General features: G+C 34.0%; 2 protein-coding genes across 7 annotated transcripts in view; both read right to left on the bottom strand.

The window, feature by feature from the left end:
- Window positions 1–1,108: 1,108 nt before the first annotated feature.
- On the bottom strand, window positions 1,109–7,437 carry LOC107581841 (monocyte chemotactic protein 1B-like). Of its 4 annotated transcripts, none has more exons than XM_016267514.1 (5): window positions 7,346–7,437; window positions 6,337–6,428; window positions 2,172–2,268; window positions 1,914–2,028; window positions 1,109–1,658 (listed from the first exon to the last, which is right to left on the bottom strand). In XM_016267514.1, exons 3-5 carry the CDS (start codon window positions 2,239–2,241, stop codon window positions 1,547–1,549), a joined length of 297 nt encoding a protein of 98 aa, XP_016123000.1. In that variant the 5' UTR covers window positions 2,242–2,268; window positions 6,337–6,428; window positions 7,346–7,437; the 3' UTR covers window positions 1,109–1,546. The 4 variants fall into 4 exon arrangements, with proteins under 4 accessions (XP_016123000.1, XP_016122998.1, XP_016123001.1 ...); XM_016267512.1 differs by having other exon boundaries at window positions 2,172–2,382; XM_016267515.1 differs by lacking the exon at window positions 6,337–6,428.
- The window catches only part of LOC107581840 (sphingomyelin phosphodiesterase 3-like), a 16,324-nt gene continuing 4,515 nt past the window's right edge, over window positions 3,965–15,773 (bottom strand). The window contains exons 3-6 of one of the 3 annotated variants that reach the window (XR_001608871.1): window positions 14,928–14,991; window positions 14,680–14,842; window positions 10,269–12,377; window positions 3,965–3,974 (exon numbers count right to left, since the gene is read on the bottom strand). Coding sequence is in view for 1 of the 3 variants with exons in the window: in XM_016267511.1 (XP_016122997.1) it covers window positions 12,276–12,377; window positions 14,680–14,842; window positions 14,928–14,991 (329 nt within the window). In the remaining 2 variants the exon portion in view is untranslated. Of the gene's footprint in view, window positions 3,975–9,196; window positions 9,870–10,090; window positions 12,378–14,679; window positions 14,843–14,927; window positions 14,992–15,773 lie in introns of those variants that run through there. The other 2 variants (XR_001608872.1, XM_016267511.1) reach the window with 2 other exon arrangements.

The following is a 15,773-nucleotide window of genomic DNA, read 5'->3' on the forward strand; positions in this document are numbered from 1 at the left end:
CCGCCATCTTGCAACAGTCAACTTGACATTGGTTGGTTGTAAAAACCACCAGGATTTAAATAGTTGGTTTGTGTTTTTAATATGTATTAACTCAATATTACAGGTTTTTAAACGAAAGTACCTTTTAAATGCCTTTTTAGCTAAGGGCTTCATCTTGTTGTATTGTGTTAGTTTAGCAAAAACCTCTTCTGAAGATACAGATATTCATACATGTGTATAATTAGTTGCAGTGCAGCTGCATTGGCAACTTGCTCTTGAGTGTTCATGGATATTCCAATATGGCGGATGGCTTACATATAGCGGCCCATCTATGGTACAACCAATGTAAACTCGCTGAAGCACTATTTCCCATAATCCAATGCGGAGAGGACTGACGATGCTAACGATGAGCGAGTTTGAATGAGAGATGCCGTTCATATCTCTCCTATTTCTGCTTTAACGGTTATTTCTTGTATTATTAATATTAAACTATATTATATAGGTATTAACTCAGTTTAACGTTTCACAAATTTACTGAGGTGGCGTTGCTGTCTGTCAGATCTGTGCGATATGATAGGATTGTTATTTTAGTGAAACCTTCAGGGAGTAGATAAGGTTTTTTTTTACAACTTTTCTATATAAAATAGAGTATAGCACCTGTAGGACAACAACCTGTGGCAACATTTCCACAAATAGCCTAAAGTTTAAGCAGGTTGCATGTTAACAGTCTCTTGTATGCAAATACACTCTTAAAAATAAAGGTGCTTCACGATGCCATAGAAGAACCTTTTTGTCTAAATGGTTCCATAAAGAACCTTTAACATCTGAAGAACCTTTCTGTTTCACAAAAGGTTCTTTATGGCGAAAGAAGGTTCTTCAGATTATAAAAAGGTAAGAAAGAGATGGTTCTTTAAAGAACCTTTGACTGAACGGTTCTTTGTGGAACCAAAAATGGTTCTTCTATGGCATCGCTTGAATTTTTAAGAGTGTACATGAATGTTAACGTTTTTTTAAATGTACAGAAATCTTGAAACCTGACCACCTCTGTAAGTGTGAACAGTGAGACTTATGGTGAAAGATAACACAGGATTATTTTTACACAGATGAAATCAAAAAAGCCAAATAGTGACCCAACAAGTGTCTTTATTGTGAGGCGGTTACATTAGCAAAAACTTATATAAGTAACAGATCGTGATCATAATTATGTTGTCTTAAATGACACATTACAAAAATATCCAGATTCATTCCATGTTCTTTTATAAACTAGTTTATACTTTAAGATATAGGTTGATTATCTGCAATACTTTATCTTTCGGTACAAAACACTCTTTTTAGAGATACATTAGTAAGACAAATGACAGACGAGTCAAATAGATAAACAATTCAAACAACATACATTCTGGATTGTTTAACCCCATAGCTTCAATATGCTGATCAGTTAGTGACAATGCATTTGTCGGCGAGTACAATAATTGCATTCTTTTTTTTTTTTCAGTTTTGCTCAGACTCCACACTTGTCCAGTGCTTCCAAAATGGTTCAGAAGTTGGAGGACGCAGGTCAACATGATTACAAGGTCCCGTGGCTTCCGACGTTCTTGCTGTCAATGATCTTGATGTTCTCCTTTACCCATGAGTCAGTGGGTTTGGCACACACGTAATGACCCTTCACAGTCTTGAACCTGTATTCAGAGAAATTCAATACCATCAAACACAAAGGAATTGCTCTGCTGGTCATATTAGTTCAAACCAGTTTAAACATAACAATATTAATGATTATTAATATAACAAACATAAAAGTTATTAAAAATATTAAATATATAAAAACAACAGATATAAAAATGGTTTTAATAATAATAATAATAATAATAACAACACTATTGTAATTTTTCTCCCACACACACACACAAACAGAGATATATTGTTGTGAAACTTACAGCACGGCTTCTTTGGGGCACTGCTGGCTTGTCATGCTGTACTCAACCACTTTTTTGATTGGCACAGGACGGGTTGAAAAGGTAAAACAGCACCTTTGTGGTCCAATACGCAAACCTAGATTCAAGAATACACAAACAAGTTTTGTTAAAACAGTATACATCTAGACTGTATGTTGCACAGATATTAATGAAATATTATACATATTTTAAATTGCCTTGTTTTTCAATATGTTAATTTATCTTTCTCCTCCATCTTACCTTCACTGAGGCTAACTGCGCACAGAAGCACCACCACTGCGGAGAAAATGACGAAGCGAGAGGCGGTCATTTTGGCCGTTCTGTTGTATTAGATTGGCTGGATGTACAGAGAGTCTGTTAGATGTAAAGCACTCAAGCTGGACTTGCTGCTGTGTGGCTCATTGTCCAGGCAGTCAGACTTTATACACACTCTTCTGTGAGGGGAATATCCCTTTATGGGTGAAATTTGAGGAGGGAGATTTTGGTTTGAATTCACCCACACATAAAGAAAGTCCGGCAGTATCTGCCGTCATCCCACACGTGCTTCTGACCTTCACAAGTCATATTTAGGCAAAGCCCTTTTGAGGGACAGCCCTAACAGCAAAGCTTTCACTTCCTCTTTCGCTACAGTGGCTAAAAAACAAAACAACACTGGAGTACTGAACACAGTGTGCCATTATTATACTAGAAGGTAATTAGATGCATTAGACTCACGCTCATGCCATTCCAAACACAAAAGCGTCATCAAAAGCGTCATGAATTTTGATGAATGTATTTGGTATTACAGAGGGGACACAGTTTTGTCAGTCTTATCAAATATCGTGGCTTTTAAACAGAGAAAAACATATGAGAAAATGAAAATAGTTTGGTCAAATATAACAATTTGGCTGGAAGGTCAGACTGTTCATTTTTGGGAGAACTACACAATCCCAGTCCATTTTTAAAATATGAGTAAATTATGCAATAAATTATTCCTGTTTTTACAACAATAGCTTAATAAAATTATATTTTATTACTGCTAGAATACATACTTTAATAGAAAATATGATTGAATATACGTATATGTAAATAAAATAAAAACATTAGCATCTAATTTGATTCCTGTTTTTGTTCTGTTGCTGTAATAATAATGATAGTTATTATTATTATTTAACTCAATTAAATTACATTTTATTATTGTTATAATAAATACTTTTTTGTAGAAAATGTGATTGAATGTATATAATAAGACGAAGAAAAAGAAGAAGAAATGAACCATATATTATAAACATATACAGTTGAAGTCAAAAGTTTACACACCCCTTGCAGAATCTGCTAAATGTTAATTATTTTACCAAAATAAGAGCGATCATACAAAATGCATGTTATTGTTTATTTTAGTAGTGACCTGAATAAGATCTTTAAGATGTTTACATATAGTCCACAAGAGAAAATAATAATTAAATTTATAAAAATGACCCCGTTTAAAAGTTTGTAATCTTTTATGTGAAAGATCTTATTCAGGTCAGCACAAAATAAACAATAACATGCATTTTGTATGAACCCTCTTATTTTGGTGAAATAATTAACATTTTGCAGATTCTGCAAGGTGTATGTAAACTTTTGACTTTATTATTGTATTTTGTTACTAGTAGAATGAAAGAATGAATAGGTTATATATGGACATTCTGGAGCCTATAATAATAATAATAATAATAATAATAATAATAATAATTACCATATATTTTATTGATAGAATAAATACCTTTTATATTCAAACTGTGATTTAATGTATATGTAACTTCAAGAGACATTAGTTAGCATCTCATTGTTATTCTGAATAAAAAAAAATAGTCTTGTTAGCTTAAATCTAATTGTTAAAATGTATTGCCGTTATGAACATCCTTAAAGACACGCTGGTACCACATTTAGAAGGCAAAAATGTCCCATCAAGTATCACATCCTCTTTCGAAAAGGGTTGCAAATGAATGACAAATGTCATCAGCAATGTTAATAGTGTGAACTTCTGGCATTTTCGTGTTTAGACACACATGGACAGTTTCACTTAAGATTCAAACGCCCCCTTCTCAGCTAGAAAAGACCAAACAATCTCTTTTTTTTTTTTTTGTCATAAGGCTTGTTTTAAAGCCACATATAGAGCACATAAAATATATACCGGTAATTAAAATATGTCAGTGTGTTAGAACCATGTACGTTAAGGTACATTCCTGATGATTCACAGATCAGTGTTTTATTCTGCAGAACTATTCAGCTAATGTGACCATCCATTTAAATCATGTCTTGCCAAGGGAAAGAACTTAGTGTCCATTACTCATATTCCCAGTGGAGTTTTTTTAGGTTATTGAATGTAACAAAGGTATCCTGTTGTTTCTTTTTTTTGTGTCAAGTTTCAAAGGAATTTCTTTAATAGCCTATTGGTAATTTGTGTTGCAAAAGGCAAGGGAATTATTTGAGGGGCTTTTTAAAACTTCTTTATGTAGCTGAAACAGCATTAAAATAGGCTAAATAATAAAAAACATAGAAAATGTTACAATAACATTTAAAGTATACTTGTCTTATGTTGCAATGCATTATTATGTAACATTAGATTTATATGGCCAGCTGTGTACAAATATAGGTTGTCATTAACACATATCAAAATATTAGAAAGCAGATTTAATTCTGTTTTAATTTGCAGGGACAAAATAACTAACTTAAAGCATATGATACATGTAAGTATTGACTATGCTGTATTATATCAGTGAAATATTAGATAGAATTTACAGCTTTAACTTTTCTATATTGTGGAAAATGTCCTCTCGCTTTGCAAAAAATAAAAATCTCTCAAGTCAGGAAGTTCCAGATCCCAAAGCTTAGACTATATTGTTGAAGACAATACAGCCGAGATGCCAGCTGTACATCTCAATTGTAACACTCTGTCATATAATTTTGCTCACCAGTAGGGTTGTCGCGATTTGTCGATTTTATTCGACTATTCGATTTTTAAAAATCCTCGACTTCATTTTGCTTGCGTCGACTAACCGGCAAAATACCAGAAGTGGTGCATTTCACAGACGAGAATGTATAAAACACATTATTAGTCTGTTTTCCAAGGCTGCATGATATATTAAACCCATTTAAAAATAATAATTGTGAATTCACAAACGCTACGATTTAATTAAATTATTATATACGATGCAGTTCTAATACAGTATATGCGCTTTAGTTATGTACATGCGTCACACAGCTGCTCCGTTCACAGTAGCTCCACAGGAACTGTTATCATTTACATGTGTGGAGCGTCTCAAACTCCATCTCTGCATGTTGTTGTGAGTTTGGGTTTATTATAACGTTCATTTGGGAATGCAACGTGCGCCATTTCATCAGATTTGTAAGGTCAATCATTTATAAATCTAAGCAAACACAGGAGAATATATCCCGGTTTAAAAATAAAAGCTCAAACCCTCACTCTGAGTTTATACGTTTTGATGTCCACATATTCATTTAATTACAATGGCTATAGCATTTCTGTCTAATATTCAAATATTAATAAGATTAAGTGGAGATTTGAATGAAATGGTGCTTGGTCAATATTAAACAAGGATTAGATCGCACAGCAATGTGTAAAAATAATCGTCAGGCCGTTGGCACCCCCTGCAGGCCTTTGCTGTAATGCGTAATGTACATTAGCTCTATTGTTTATAATACATTATGCATTTTAACAATTCTGTTCTATAAAACATATGATTTCTTGCTTTTTATACTTTATTTGAGCTAATTATTATTGCCTCATTGCTATTATATATGTATTTTAAGTTATTTTAAAGGCTATTGATCACTTACATCTATTTTTATTATATATAAAATATATAATTATAGAGCACTATGAAATCAGTTTTATTTCTAAATTCATTTTTTTCCATTTTAATTTTTCTATACTCTGTTTTAATGGTTAAATAAAATTGTATTAATCAAAAAGCCTGTCTAATTAATTGTGTTTTACAGTTTTATCTTTACCAAATTCTGTTTTCCATTATTTTCCGGATTCCATTTTAATGGTTCCATTAAATTTTAATAATCATCAAAAGCATCTCCAATTAATTGAAAGATTAAAAAGTGAAAAAAAAATATATATTTTTTTTTTTTCCAGAAATACTGCACATTTACATTTTTCTCCTAAATAAATTCTGGTAAATAATATTTCTGGTAAATACTCCTTTAAAAAGTGTTTTTTGATTATCATTTTATTAGTAGTGGACTAGAACACGTGGATATGTTGTCATTCTTACACTATAATACTGAACTTTGATTTCAGTGATTTGAGATGGACACTTGCTTCTTGCACTCTATGTTGCACTTTACTTTTTTACATTTGGATTTCATTTGAAAATAGTTAAAAATAGTCGTTAGAGGCAGCCCTACTCACCAATAAGCGGAAATAGTTATCTTTCAGTCTATCCCCACTTCACCTGCAATTGTTATCTCCCAACTCCTGCCAGCTGGTCTGTTTTTAAAAGCCTATGTCAAAACATCACATATATCATTTTAATTGTATCACAAAGCAATTATTACAGGTTCATACTCAGTGTGTTTGTCTTGTACCACGAAGAGACTAGTACATGCTATTCAGAGTCCTAGAGGTCTAATTAAGGCCTAATACGGGCCTACAGTTCCCTGTTTTTATTTATAGGCTATCCTACAAACATGCACTATTTCTCTAATAAAAATATATCTTGCAGAACCCAGTGCATAAGAGGTGGTAATTTCTAAGGCCTGTTCATGCCAACACATGCATTTACCTGTTTAAACTAATGCTTAAAATATGGCAGAGGGGCTGATTGAAAATGCTGTTTCACTCTTTGCTTGTCAGTAGCTTTCCTCTTTATGACATAGAAATTATGATTATGACCATTTTAACTAAATGAGAAGTTACAGATGCAGTCTATAAGTAAGAATAACAACTTTGGATATACAAATACAAAATCACTAGCTCTTCACATTTCTACCTGCACAACTACAGTAGAAACTTTGTGTGGCAAAAAGCCAAAGTAAGAAGAGACTAAATTCAGGTTATTGCAGGCCTTGTCTTATTCATAACGAGTCGGTCTCTATCTATTGACCAGCTAATGTTACTTTATGGCTGATTTCAGTTTCATCAATTTTGCAGAAAAAGACCAACATGAATAGGTATTAGTTTTAGTTCCTTTAACCGTTTGTATTTTTGGAATTATATCTTCATTTTTTTTAATACAGTGAGTGCACTGTAGCGACCAGAAACAGAAGTAGCCTTTTACAACAGCGAAACAGGAAAACATGACAAACAAGATCACAGAGAGAGGAAATATACATATCTGACACCTCACGCGGTACATGCAGTTTTAAAACGGACATTGTGTGGCATAAGTGTCAAATATAGGCTATATTTGTAGCCTTACTTGCTTGGGGTGGAGCAGTTCGTTAAGATGTCACTTGTTCCAAGCTGCTGCTTTATCTCTAGCTTGTGAAGAACTAGTGTTAAAGGGATAGTTCACCCAAAAATGAAAATTTGATGTTTATCTGCTTACCCCCAGGGCATCCAAGATGTAGGTCTAATTTGTATTTGTCTGTGCATGGTTTTTTTACTCTCATAGATTTTGTTACCATTGCCATGCATTATACGACTGATAGACTGCAACGGTTAAAGTTAAAAATCATCAAATGTGTTCTACTGAAGAAACAAAGTCACCTACATCTTGGATGCCCTGGGGGTAAGCAGATAAACATCAAAATTTCATTTTTGGGTGAACTATCCCTTTAAGGTTGATTAAAGTGAAAGCACGTGCTCCTGTCGCACACAAGGCCAGTACTTTAGTATTGAATGTTTTATCAGGGAAACTCATTCATTAAGATCCATTAGGTGCAAAGTAATCAGCTGTACATTAGTTGGCATTAATATTGCAGTTTAGCAGCCATGACGATTCAGCGGCCGCTCTGACTGATCCAGTGAGTTTGTTCAATGAAGGAATCATTTAGACCGGCTCTCTTGATTCTTTTTGAATGATTTATTAAATTAACTGACTCATAGGAGTAATTTATTGACGAATCTAGCTACACTGGTTGCGATGTTTTTGATTCACTAAAAAGACCCAGCACGTAAGAGTCATTTGTTTGTGAATCGGACTGCACAGGATGTGCTTTTTGCATCCAGCACGCGAGGAGCGCAGGATGCTTTGAAATGGCTGGATTACAGCTGCGAAAATTCACAGAATAACGGTAAATGTGAGTGCACCTTTATTATATAATACATATGTAAATACAAGTTATGCCCACCGACGAACTTAATTAAAATAATATTTTGCATATTTCTGACATGGTATGAACATAGCCACATTTTGCAGGGCCCAATAAATAAAAGAGCCTAAAAAATGCCTACATAGACTCACAGCTTAAAACAACTAATTTAGATCATGGAGCCTGTAAGAAAGTAAATGTCGCCGTTAGTATCACATCTTCTTTCGGTCTATAGTTCAGGTCAGGACAAATTACATCAGTCATAATAAGAGTTCTTGCTCTGATCGAACAGCAAACACTTGCCAAAGTTCTACAAGCCATCTATTCTGCTGCTGTATGTTTAATCACAAAAACCTGAGCTGGATACAACATAAATTGACTGAACATAATGAACATAACTATTTAAAATACATTTTAGAAGATGTGTGATTTTTTTTGAAGAAGAAAATAATAGCCCCTGGTTGTAGTGGTTGAGGGTGAAGTAAATGTATACTTGTGTAAATGTATTCATATACTTGGATCCAAATGTGTGAATTTCATAAATGGCTCTTGTTTCTACTGTATGAAAACCTGAATAAGTGCATATCCAACCATCCTAAAACCAGTTAGGTGTCTAGTTGTTTACAGGAGATACGACGGTCTGCTTTTGAAAGATTTGTTACAACAGGTTCTTCCTGAAGTGACTCATTTATTTATTCTACCTTGTAATCTGCTTCCTGTGGAATTTTTTCAGATATACAGAATGAGTACAATGAAGATTTTGGACAGTACACAATTGTGCGGGATCTTTAATGGAAAACCATTTTTATAGTCATTGTTACTTTTTTTAAGTTAGAGTTAAATTTTGTAAATACACTACCATTACTCAGTAAGATGTTTTTTTAAAGACTTTTTTTTCTTTTTTTTTTAATCCAAAAATGACAGTAAAGACATTTATAATTATACATTTTCTATTCATCAAAGAAACACTGAAAATATATATTTTTAATTCATAGATATTTATATGGTATGGTAATTCCACTGGGAAAAAATGTGAAACAAAACTCTAAACTCTTTTTTTAACGGATAATCAAAATGCACACACTTTGAATCAAAGAGGGATTTTTTAATAAAAAGCAGAACCAAAATGCATTTAAAAAGAGCTGACACTGAGAAAGCTTTTCCCTTTCCATTTTCCCCTTGAGAGCCTGACCAGCTGAAAGCTTGCAGCAAGCTGCATTCCTCGAAATTTAAAAAAAAAGAAAAGAAAAGAGAAACAACAACAAAAAGTACATAGTCTCGAAAACAATATATAGAGAACAGTAAGATCTTAATGGACAGCGATGAGAGTGAGAAATTGTGAAGCTTCATTATTTCACTGCATGCATCTCTACTACAGCTCTCCCTGTCTGACCCTTTAACAATGACCTTGAAAAATGATGTCAGTTTAGATACGATAGGAAGAGTTTAATTTCAGATTAAATGAACATGGGTTACCAAGAGATAATCTGAATCATACCCTGTGCTCCCTTATAAGCATTAGTACTGGTGGATCTGGATAGGGTTAATTATTATGGCACACTGACCTGATTGAAGAATGTTGCACAAGATTAAAATTAGTGGCGGGAGGGTGCACTGGGACTAGATCAATGCTGCATTTCATCCAAAGTTTGACGTGGGATGTTTCTATCACTGGCTTCCAACCACAACCTTTTTTTTTTTTTTTTTTTGGAAAAAAGAAATTGAATTCCATTAAACAAATAAAATGATTTGCAGAATGAATACATTCAAGTTTACAATTATTTTTATGAAAAATTTGTTTAGACTTTTTAGTGACTTTTCACAGTTTAGTTTTTTTTGGCCTTGTATATTAAATAAAATAAAAAATAACCAAAAAATGTGATATCTTTTATTTATTAATATTTATAAAATACTGACAAAACTCATGTAAAATGTGTTTTTAACTAGACATTGTCATGGGCAGTAACTCTTAAGAGTCGGTTCTTTTTAGTGAATCAACTATGTATATGAGTGATGCTTTTGAATCAGTTATTTTTGGTCAATCAAAAACATACGGTGCAAGCAATAAAATCCGATTCCTAAAAACACGATGAACAATCGTCGTAACTATGCTGTTATAAATCTCTCTATAAGTTGCAATAAGCTGCATGTGTTTGATTCACCAAAAAGAACAAAATCAAGAGTCATGTGTTTGAGTTGATTTATAAATCAAAGAATCAACTGAAAGGAGTCATTTATTCAGGAAACAATCTTCCCTGGTTGCACTGTATTTTTTTTGATTCAACAAAAAGAATCTACTCTAAAGGGTCATTCATTCAGGTAACTGGATTTCCCTTGTTGTGCCGTATGTTTTTGATTCAACAAAAATAATTGACTCAAAAGAGTCAATCATTCAGGAACCGAACTTTAGTGCATGCGTTGCATGTTTTTGATTGACCAAAAAGACTCAAAAGCATCTCTCATATTTGTTGTTGATTCACTAAAAAGATCCAAGTCTTAAGAGTTACTCGCCATGCTCAGAACCTTTCAAACCAATGATGAAGAAATGGTTTCTATTATTATTATTGTATTTTAGTATGTATTTCCACATCTACAGAGAATGCGCATGCAAAAACCATTAACACAACCGAGTGCCTTTTGGATCTGGTGCTTCAGTTGCATTCCCTTGCGCATTCAGAACTGAACGGAACACAGCATTTGATATGGTAATTCTAAAGTTGTTTATAGGCATACTGATTGGCCAATTAGTCTGTCAGTCAAAACAGGGCGGAGCTCTACACTACATAGCTGTAAACCTCTAACACAGCAAAAAGCAGATAAATGCATCATGGGGAATGTAGTCATTTGTAAAAAGCACATAATGTCAAATCTACGAACCATAGTAATCATAAGAATAATGATAATAATAACAATAATAGCAATAATAACAACTTATAACAAGAGAATTTTAGAGAGTATAAAAGCAATTGTGTTAACACATGAAGAGCGAGCTTCGGTGGGTCTACCTGGGTAGTTCTTGGGGTACCGTTGCCTGATAAGTGTGTAAACATTTGCAGGGGATGACAATCTTGGCTCAAATATGTAAACAGTGAACACTGCGATGCCTTTTACGACATCATTCTCCTGTGATGGAGCCACAGCAATACTGCAAGAAGGAAAAGTGTTAGGGGAGGGGGCTTGTGTGTGAAAAATAGCCTGTTAATTGCGTTTCGGGGGTTCACATCAAACATGCAGGCCATGACAAACATGGCAGTGCACTGAGAAACATGCATCAACCAAGAGTTTGGGGTTAAATCCCCATGAATTGCTCAGTTTTCCCGTAGTTTGCAGTGATGACGCCACTGCCATACTTCAGGACTTGATCATTGTATCCCAGCGGTCAACAAAACATGTTCTCAATCGTTTAACTTAGTGTTACATGAGGCCATACAATGCAACCTTGATCAGTATTGTATATCAGTATATAAACTCCCTAAAAAGATGGCGCGAGGCCATAGAAACCTTAGAAAGACGTTAGAAAAGAAAGACACTTGCTGAGGTCTTTTGAAGAATGCTGAGGGATAGATCTTGCGGTGGACTAACTTTAAACACACAGACGTACACGTCCTTGTCCATATTGTGTGACAGGACGACTGGAACAGTCAATGTACGCATTCTTCCATGCAACAGCCTTCATTTGGATATCCGGGTCATGGCACCAGAAAATGGCCTCCACCCCTTCAAGGGCCCCAGAGAAGCTTCAGAAGTGCAAAGGTGAGTAAATCTTTAATTTTGTTCTTCAGATCAGATGTAAACACGGAGAGTCCAGGGGTGGATGGAGAACCAAGGTTCACAAAATCTCACACCTTTACGCTGCTTTGAGCTGATTGGTGGTTTTCTCCTTTCCTTCACCCCCCTCTCTTGTCTGTGTTCTCCATCTATGTCTTCCATCGTTTTTTATGACTTACCAACCCTCTCAATCACCCTGCCCTCATCTGTCGGGAAGCTTGACGAATGCCTCCTCCTGCTGTTTTTCCTTTCACTCACTTCTCTCGCTCTCTCTTTGCCTCTCCCCTCTCTCTCCGTGGCATTGATTTTTTGAATTATGGCCGGGTCCTAAGTCTCCTCTTCTCCAGTTGACACAACCAATCTTGCAGCCACTGAGAGGTGGTCAGTCAATCCAGCAAGTTGAGTGATGAAGCTGAACTCCTCTATATCCTTTAAGGGGTGATAGATTTGAGAAGTTTTTAATAACTATTAAAATAACAGCAAGAAATAAATCAAATAGAAATTTATACCTCTGTGAATATGTGAATTAAAAAAGATGTGTCAGATACTATTTATCTGTTTGGATGCTATTCCAACACTGCTCCATGGGATGACACCAAAGGGCCTAAGTGTAACTAAACATAATAGGTTATTTCTTGACTAGAATACTGTACAGTAGTTATGCACCAATGAAGCTAGTAACAATTTTTTCACTATATAGTATACTATATACAGTATATATATATATATTTATTTATTTATTTATTAGGGGTGTAACGGTTCACAAATATTCGGTTCGTTTTCAATACGGTGGGGGGGATTGCTTTCGTCTTAGTGTTGGAAATATTTCTATTTTAAACCATGAAGGCGAGCCAATGGATATCACACAAGCAACGTGCAAACTTTGCGCAAGAGTTATGCCAGTGAACATCTTAATCTCAGTCAATTCACTATGCAGAAAGTGAAAGTAAAAACAGAATGACGGAGCTTTCGGCATCTGACGCCGTTTATTTTCTCAGAGACGACGAGAGACGAATCTACTTCAACATATGCTAATAACGGTATATTATAGCTAACTGTTTTAATTTATTCCCTTAATATTTCTCTTGTGGCCCGTGCATAGTGAAAAAAAATTAGAAGAAACATATTTCGTGTTAAACAGGTTATTTTTTGAAAGTCGGCTCATTCATTATTTTTATTGATGACTGCAGTGTTAACATTTTAATTATAGGCCTATATTTTATTGTATAACAGACCTGTTTTAAAATACCTTTTTTAAAACATTTTATTTGAGAAGTAAATAGCCTTATCTTTTGTTATCCTCGCAGCATGTCAGTTATGCAGTTTTGCGGGGCAAATTAATTGTAATTTTAATTTAATAATAAATGTAACTTCATAATAATAATAATAGGCCTAATAAAAATAACAATGTAACAGGCCTACATAAAATGAAAATGCCAAATCCTCCTAATATTGCCAATAGATGTTTTTGACAATATCTCTGGCTATAGTTGATACAAGATCATCGTGTTTCAACACACCCCAGCAAGGGGGAGTGTTATTACGGGGCAAACAGCACGTTTGCCTGTTACGTCGTTTGGGCTGCCTTGTGGCACAGTGCACTGAGAACATTATATTTCACACACTTTCAGCTCTTTTATTCTCCAAATGTAATAGGATTAGTCCAAGTAATTGCGACTTTTTATCTCGCAATTCTGACTTTTTTTCTTGTAATTGTGATTTTACAACTCACAATTCTGACTTTTTTTCTTTTGTGAGTTATAAAGTCAGAATTGCGAGATTTGTAATAAAAAAATATAATAATAATAATAATAATAATTTCCAAGACAACTGGATGCCATGTCGCAAAAAAAAAGCTAGAAAAATGTATTCTGGAATATTGTTTCACTTTTAAAAATTTGTGTTTTAAAAATATATATATTTTTTAAATTGGTAGGTAGCAATAGTGTTAATTTAGTATTATTTATATACTGTTTTAGCATTTATTAAAATTCATTTGGAAGTAATTTTGTTATGTCAAGTCAAGTCAAGTCACCTTTATTTATATAGCGCTTTTAACAATACAGATTGTGACAAAGCAACTGAACAGCATTAATTAGGAAAATAGTGTCAATAATGCAAAATGTTATGTGCTTTTGTCATTTTTATTATCTGTTTTATTTATCTGTTTTATTTAACTTTAGCAGCACTGGGCAGTATTATCTAATATTTTATTTTATTTTGAATATAACCTAAATGTTTCAAAAGTAGCATGCTACACTGTTGTCATATGACCTATTTATATGACACATTTAGTGGCAACCAGTTGACATTTTTTCTAAAGATAAAAAAGTAAAGTTAATTTACTGTAAAAATATCAGAACTCTTGGGTGTCCGATCAAATAATAAGAAATGAAAGTCTTGTTTAAAATCATGGCTGTTATTATTTTTTTGTCACACTAGAAACGAAAAACCAAACAAACCTGCACTGCATTGTGGGATATGATACCCATTGCAGTATGTTCTGTTGCAAATTATATATACTTTATACTACAGATACAGCACAAGCAGTATGATAATATTTTATTCCAAACAGGCATGAACATGCTACTCAACAGGAGGTCCTTTGTTTATTGACCTCCCATGTGCAGTCCCATGTTCCTGCATTCACTGTGAATTTTAGTCACAGTGTTTAGTCATTATTTGCATAATGCACTCGAAAAGGGAAGTAGGTTTATTAATCAAAACTCACCACTTTCCAGTCTTGCTGCAGGCCTTCCTCTTTATAAAGGATGTAATCGATTCTCCTGCCATTGCCTTTCAGGGGGATTTTGCGCCCCTTCTGGCTGGGACAATGGTTCTTGCTAGCAGGGAACACCAAGTACTCTTTTCTCCCTTCTTCATTCTCCATAACTCTGTCAGAGAAATGCAGAATGACTGAGTGTGTCTGTCGTGAATGCATAATCTATATACATATATTTGTATTTGTGTTCATTTTACTTTTGTAGGCTCTCTGGTGAGCTGACTTCCTCATCATACAGACCACTCGTGTCCAGCAGTGTACCTGTATAATATGCACATGCAAACACACACAAAGTTTATATGAACTGGAGATATAGATTTTTAACTATTTATACCCTGACAGTACGACCACTTAGAAGACCCTTAAATCATTCAAGTAGCAGATATTTGACATCTCTGTGCAATCAAGGTCTCTTGAGAGCAACTAGAGGGACAAAACCCACTGGGCCCGCTGAGAGTAACACCAATGTTAAAATAAGCTCAAGGGAAATCTGTATGAGTCATGACTGTGCTTCTGACATACACATGTATCTGATGTGCCATCTGCACCTTACCTTTCCTGATTGTTCCAGTACTTTCCATTAAGGTGCTATTTGTGACTACTGTTCTTTATTTAAGGATTTCAATGGGCCTCTAAAAACCTCTTTAAATGTTTTGAAAATGAATCATGGGGTACCAGATTCATGAAGCCTACTGAAATGAGAAAGGCTTATAATTTATAACAAAATCACAAAATGTTAAACAAGTATGAATAACTTCCTACCTATAAAATATCTGAATAATAAATCTTTGTGAAGTTTGTTACACGATATCTATAGTCGTATTCAGACAGAACAAGTTTTTCATGAGGAAGTCAGATAAATCAAGGTTTTTTCAAATAGTGAAGTGATAGTATAGATAAATTAAAACAGATTTTGAAAAAAAAAAGATTTTTTTATTTTTATTTTATTATTATTATATATATATATATATATATATATATATATATATATATATATATACAGGCGCATCTCTATCAATTAGAATGTCGTGTATTCGTGTATT

The sequence above is a fragment of the Sinocyclocheilus grahami genome, unplaced genomic scaffold, assembly GCF_001515645.1.
Source record: "Sinocyclocheilus grahami isolate Dianchi unplaced genomic scaffold, SAMN03320097.WGS_v1.1 scaffold38.1, whole genome shotgun sequence".
In the NCBI taxonomy this organism is placed as follows: Eukaryota; Metazoa; Chordata; class Actinopteri; order Cypriniformes; family Cyprinidae; genus Sinocyclocheilus; species Sinocyclocheilus grahami.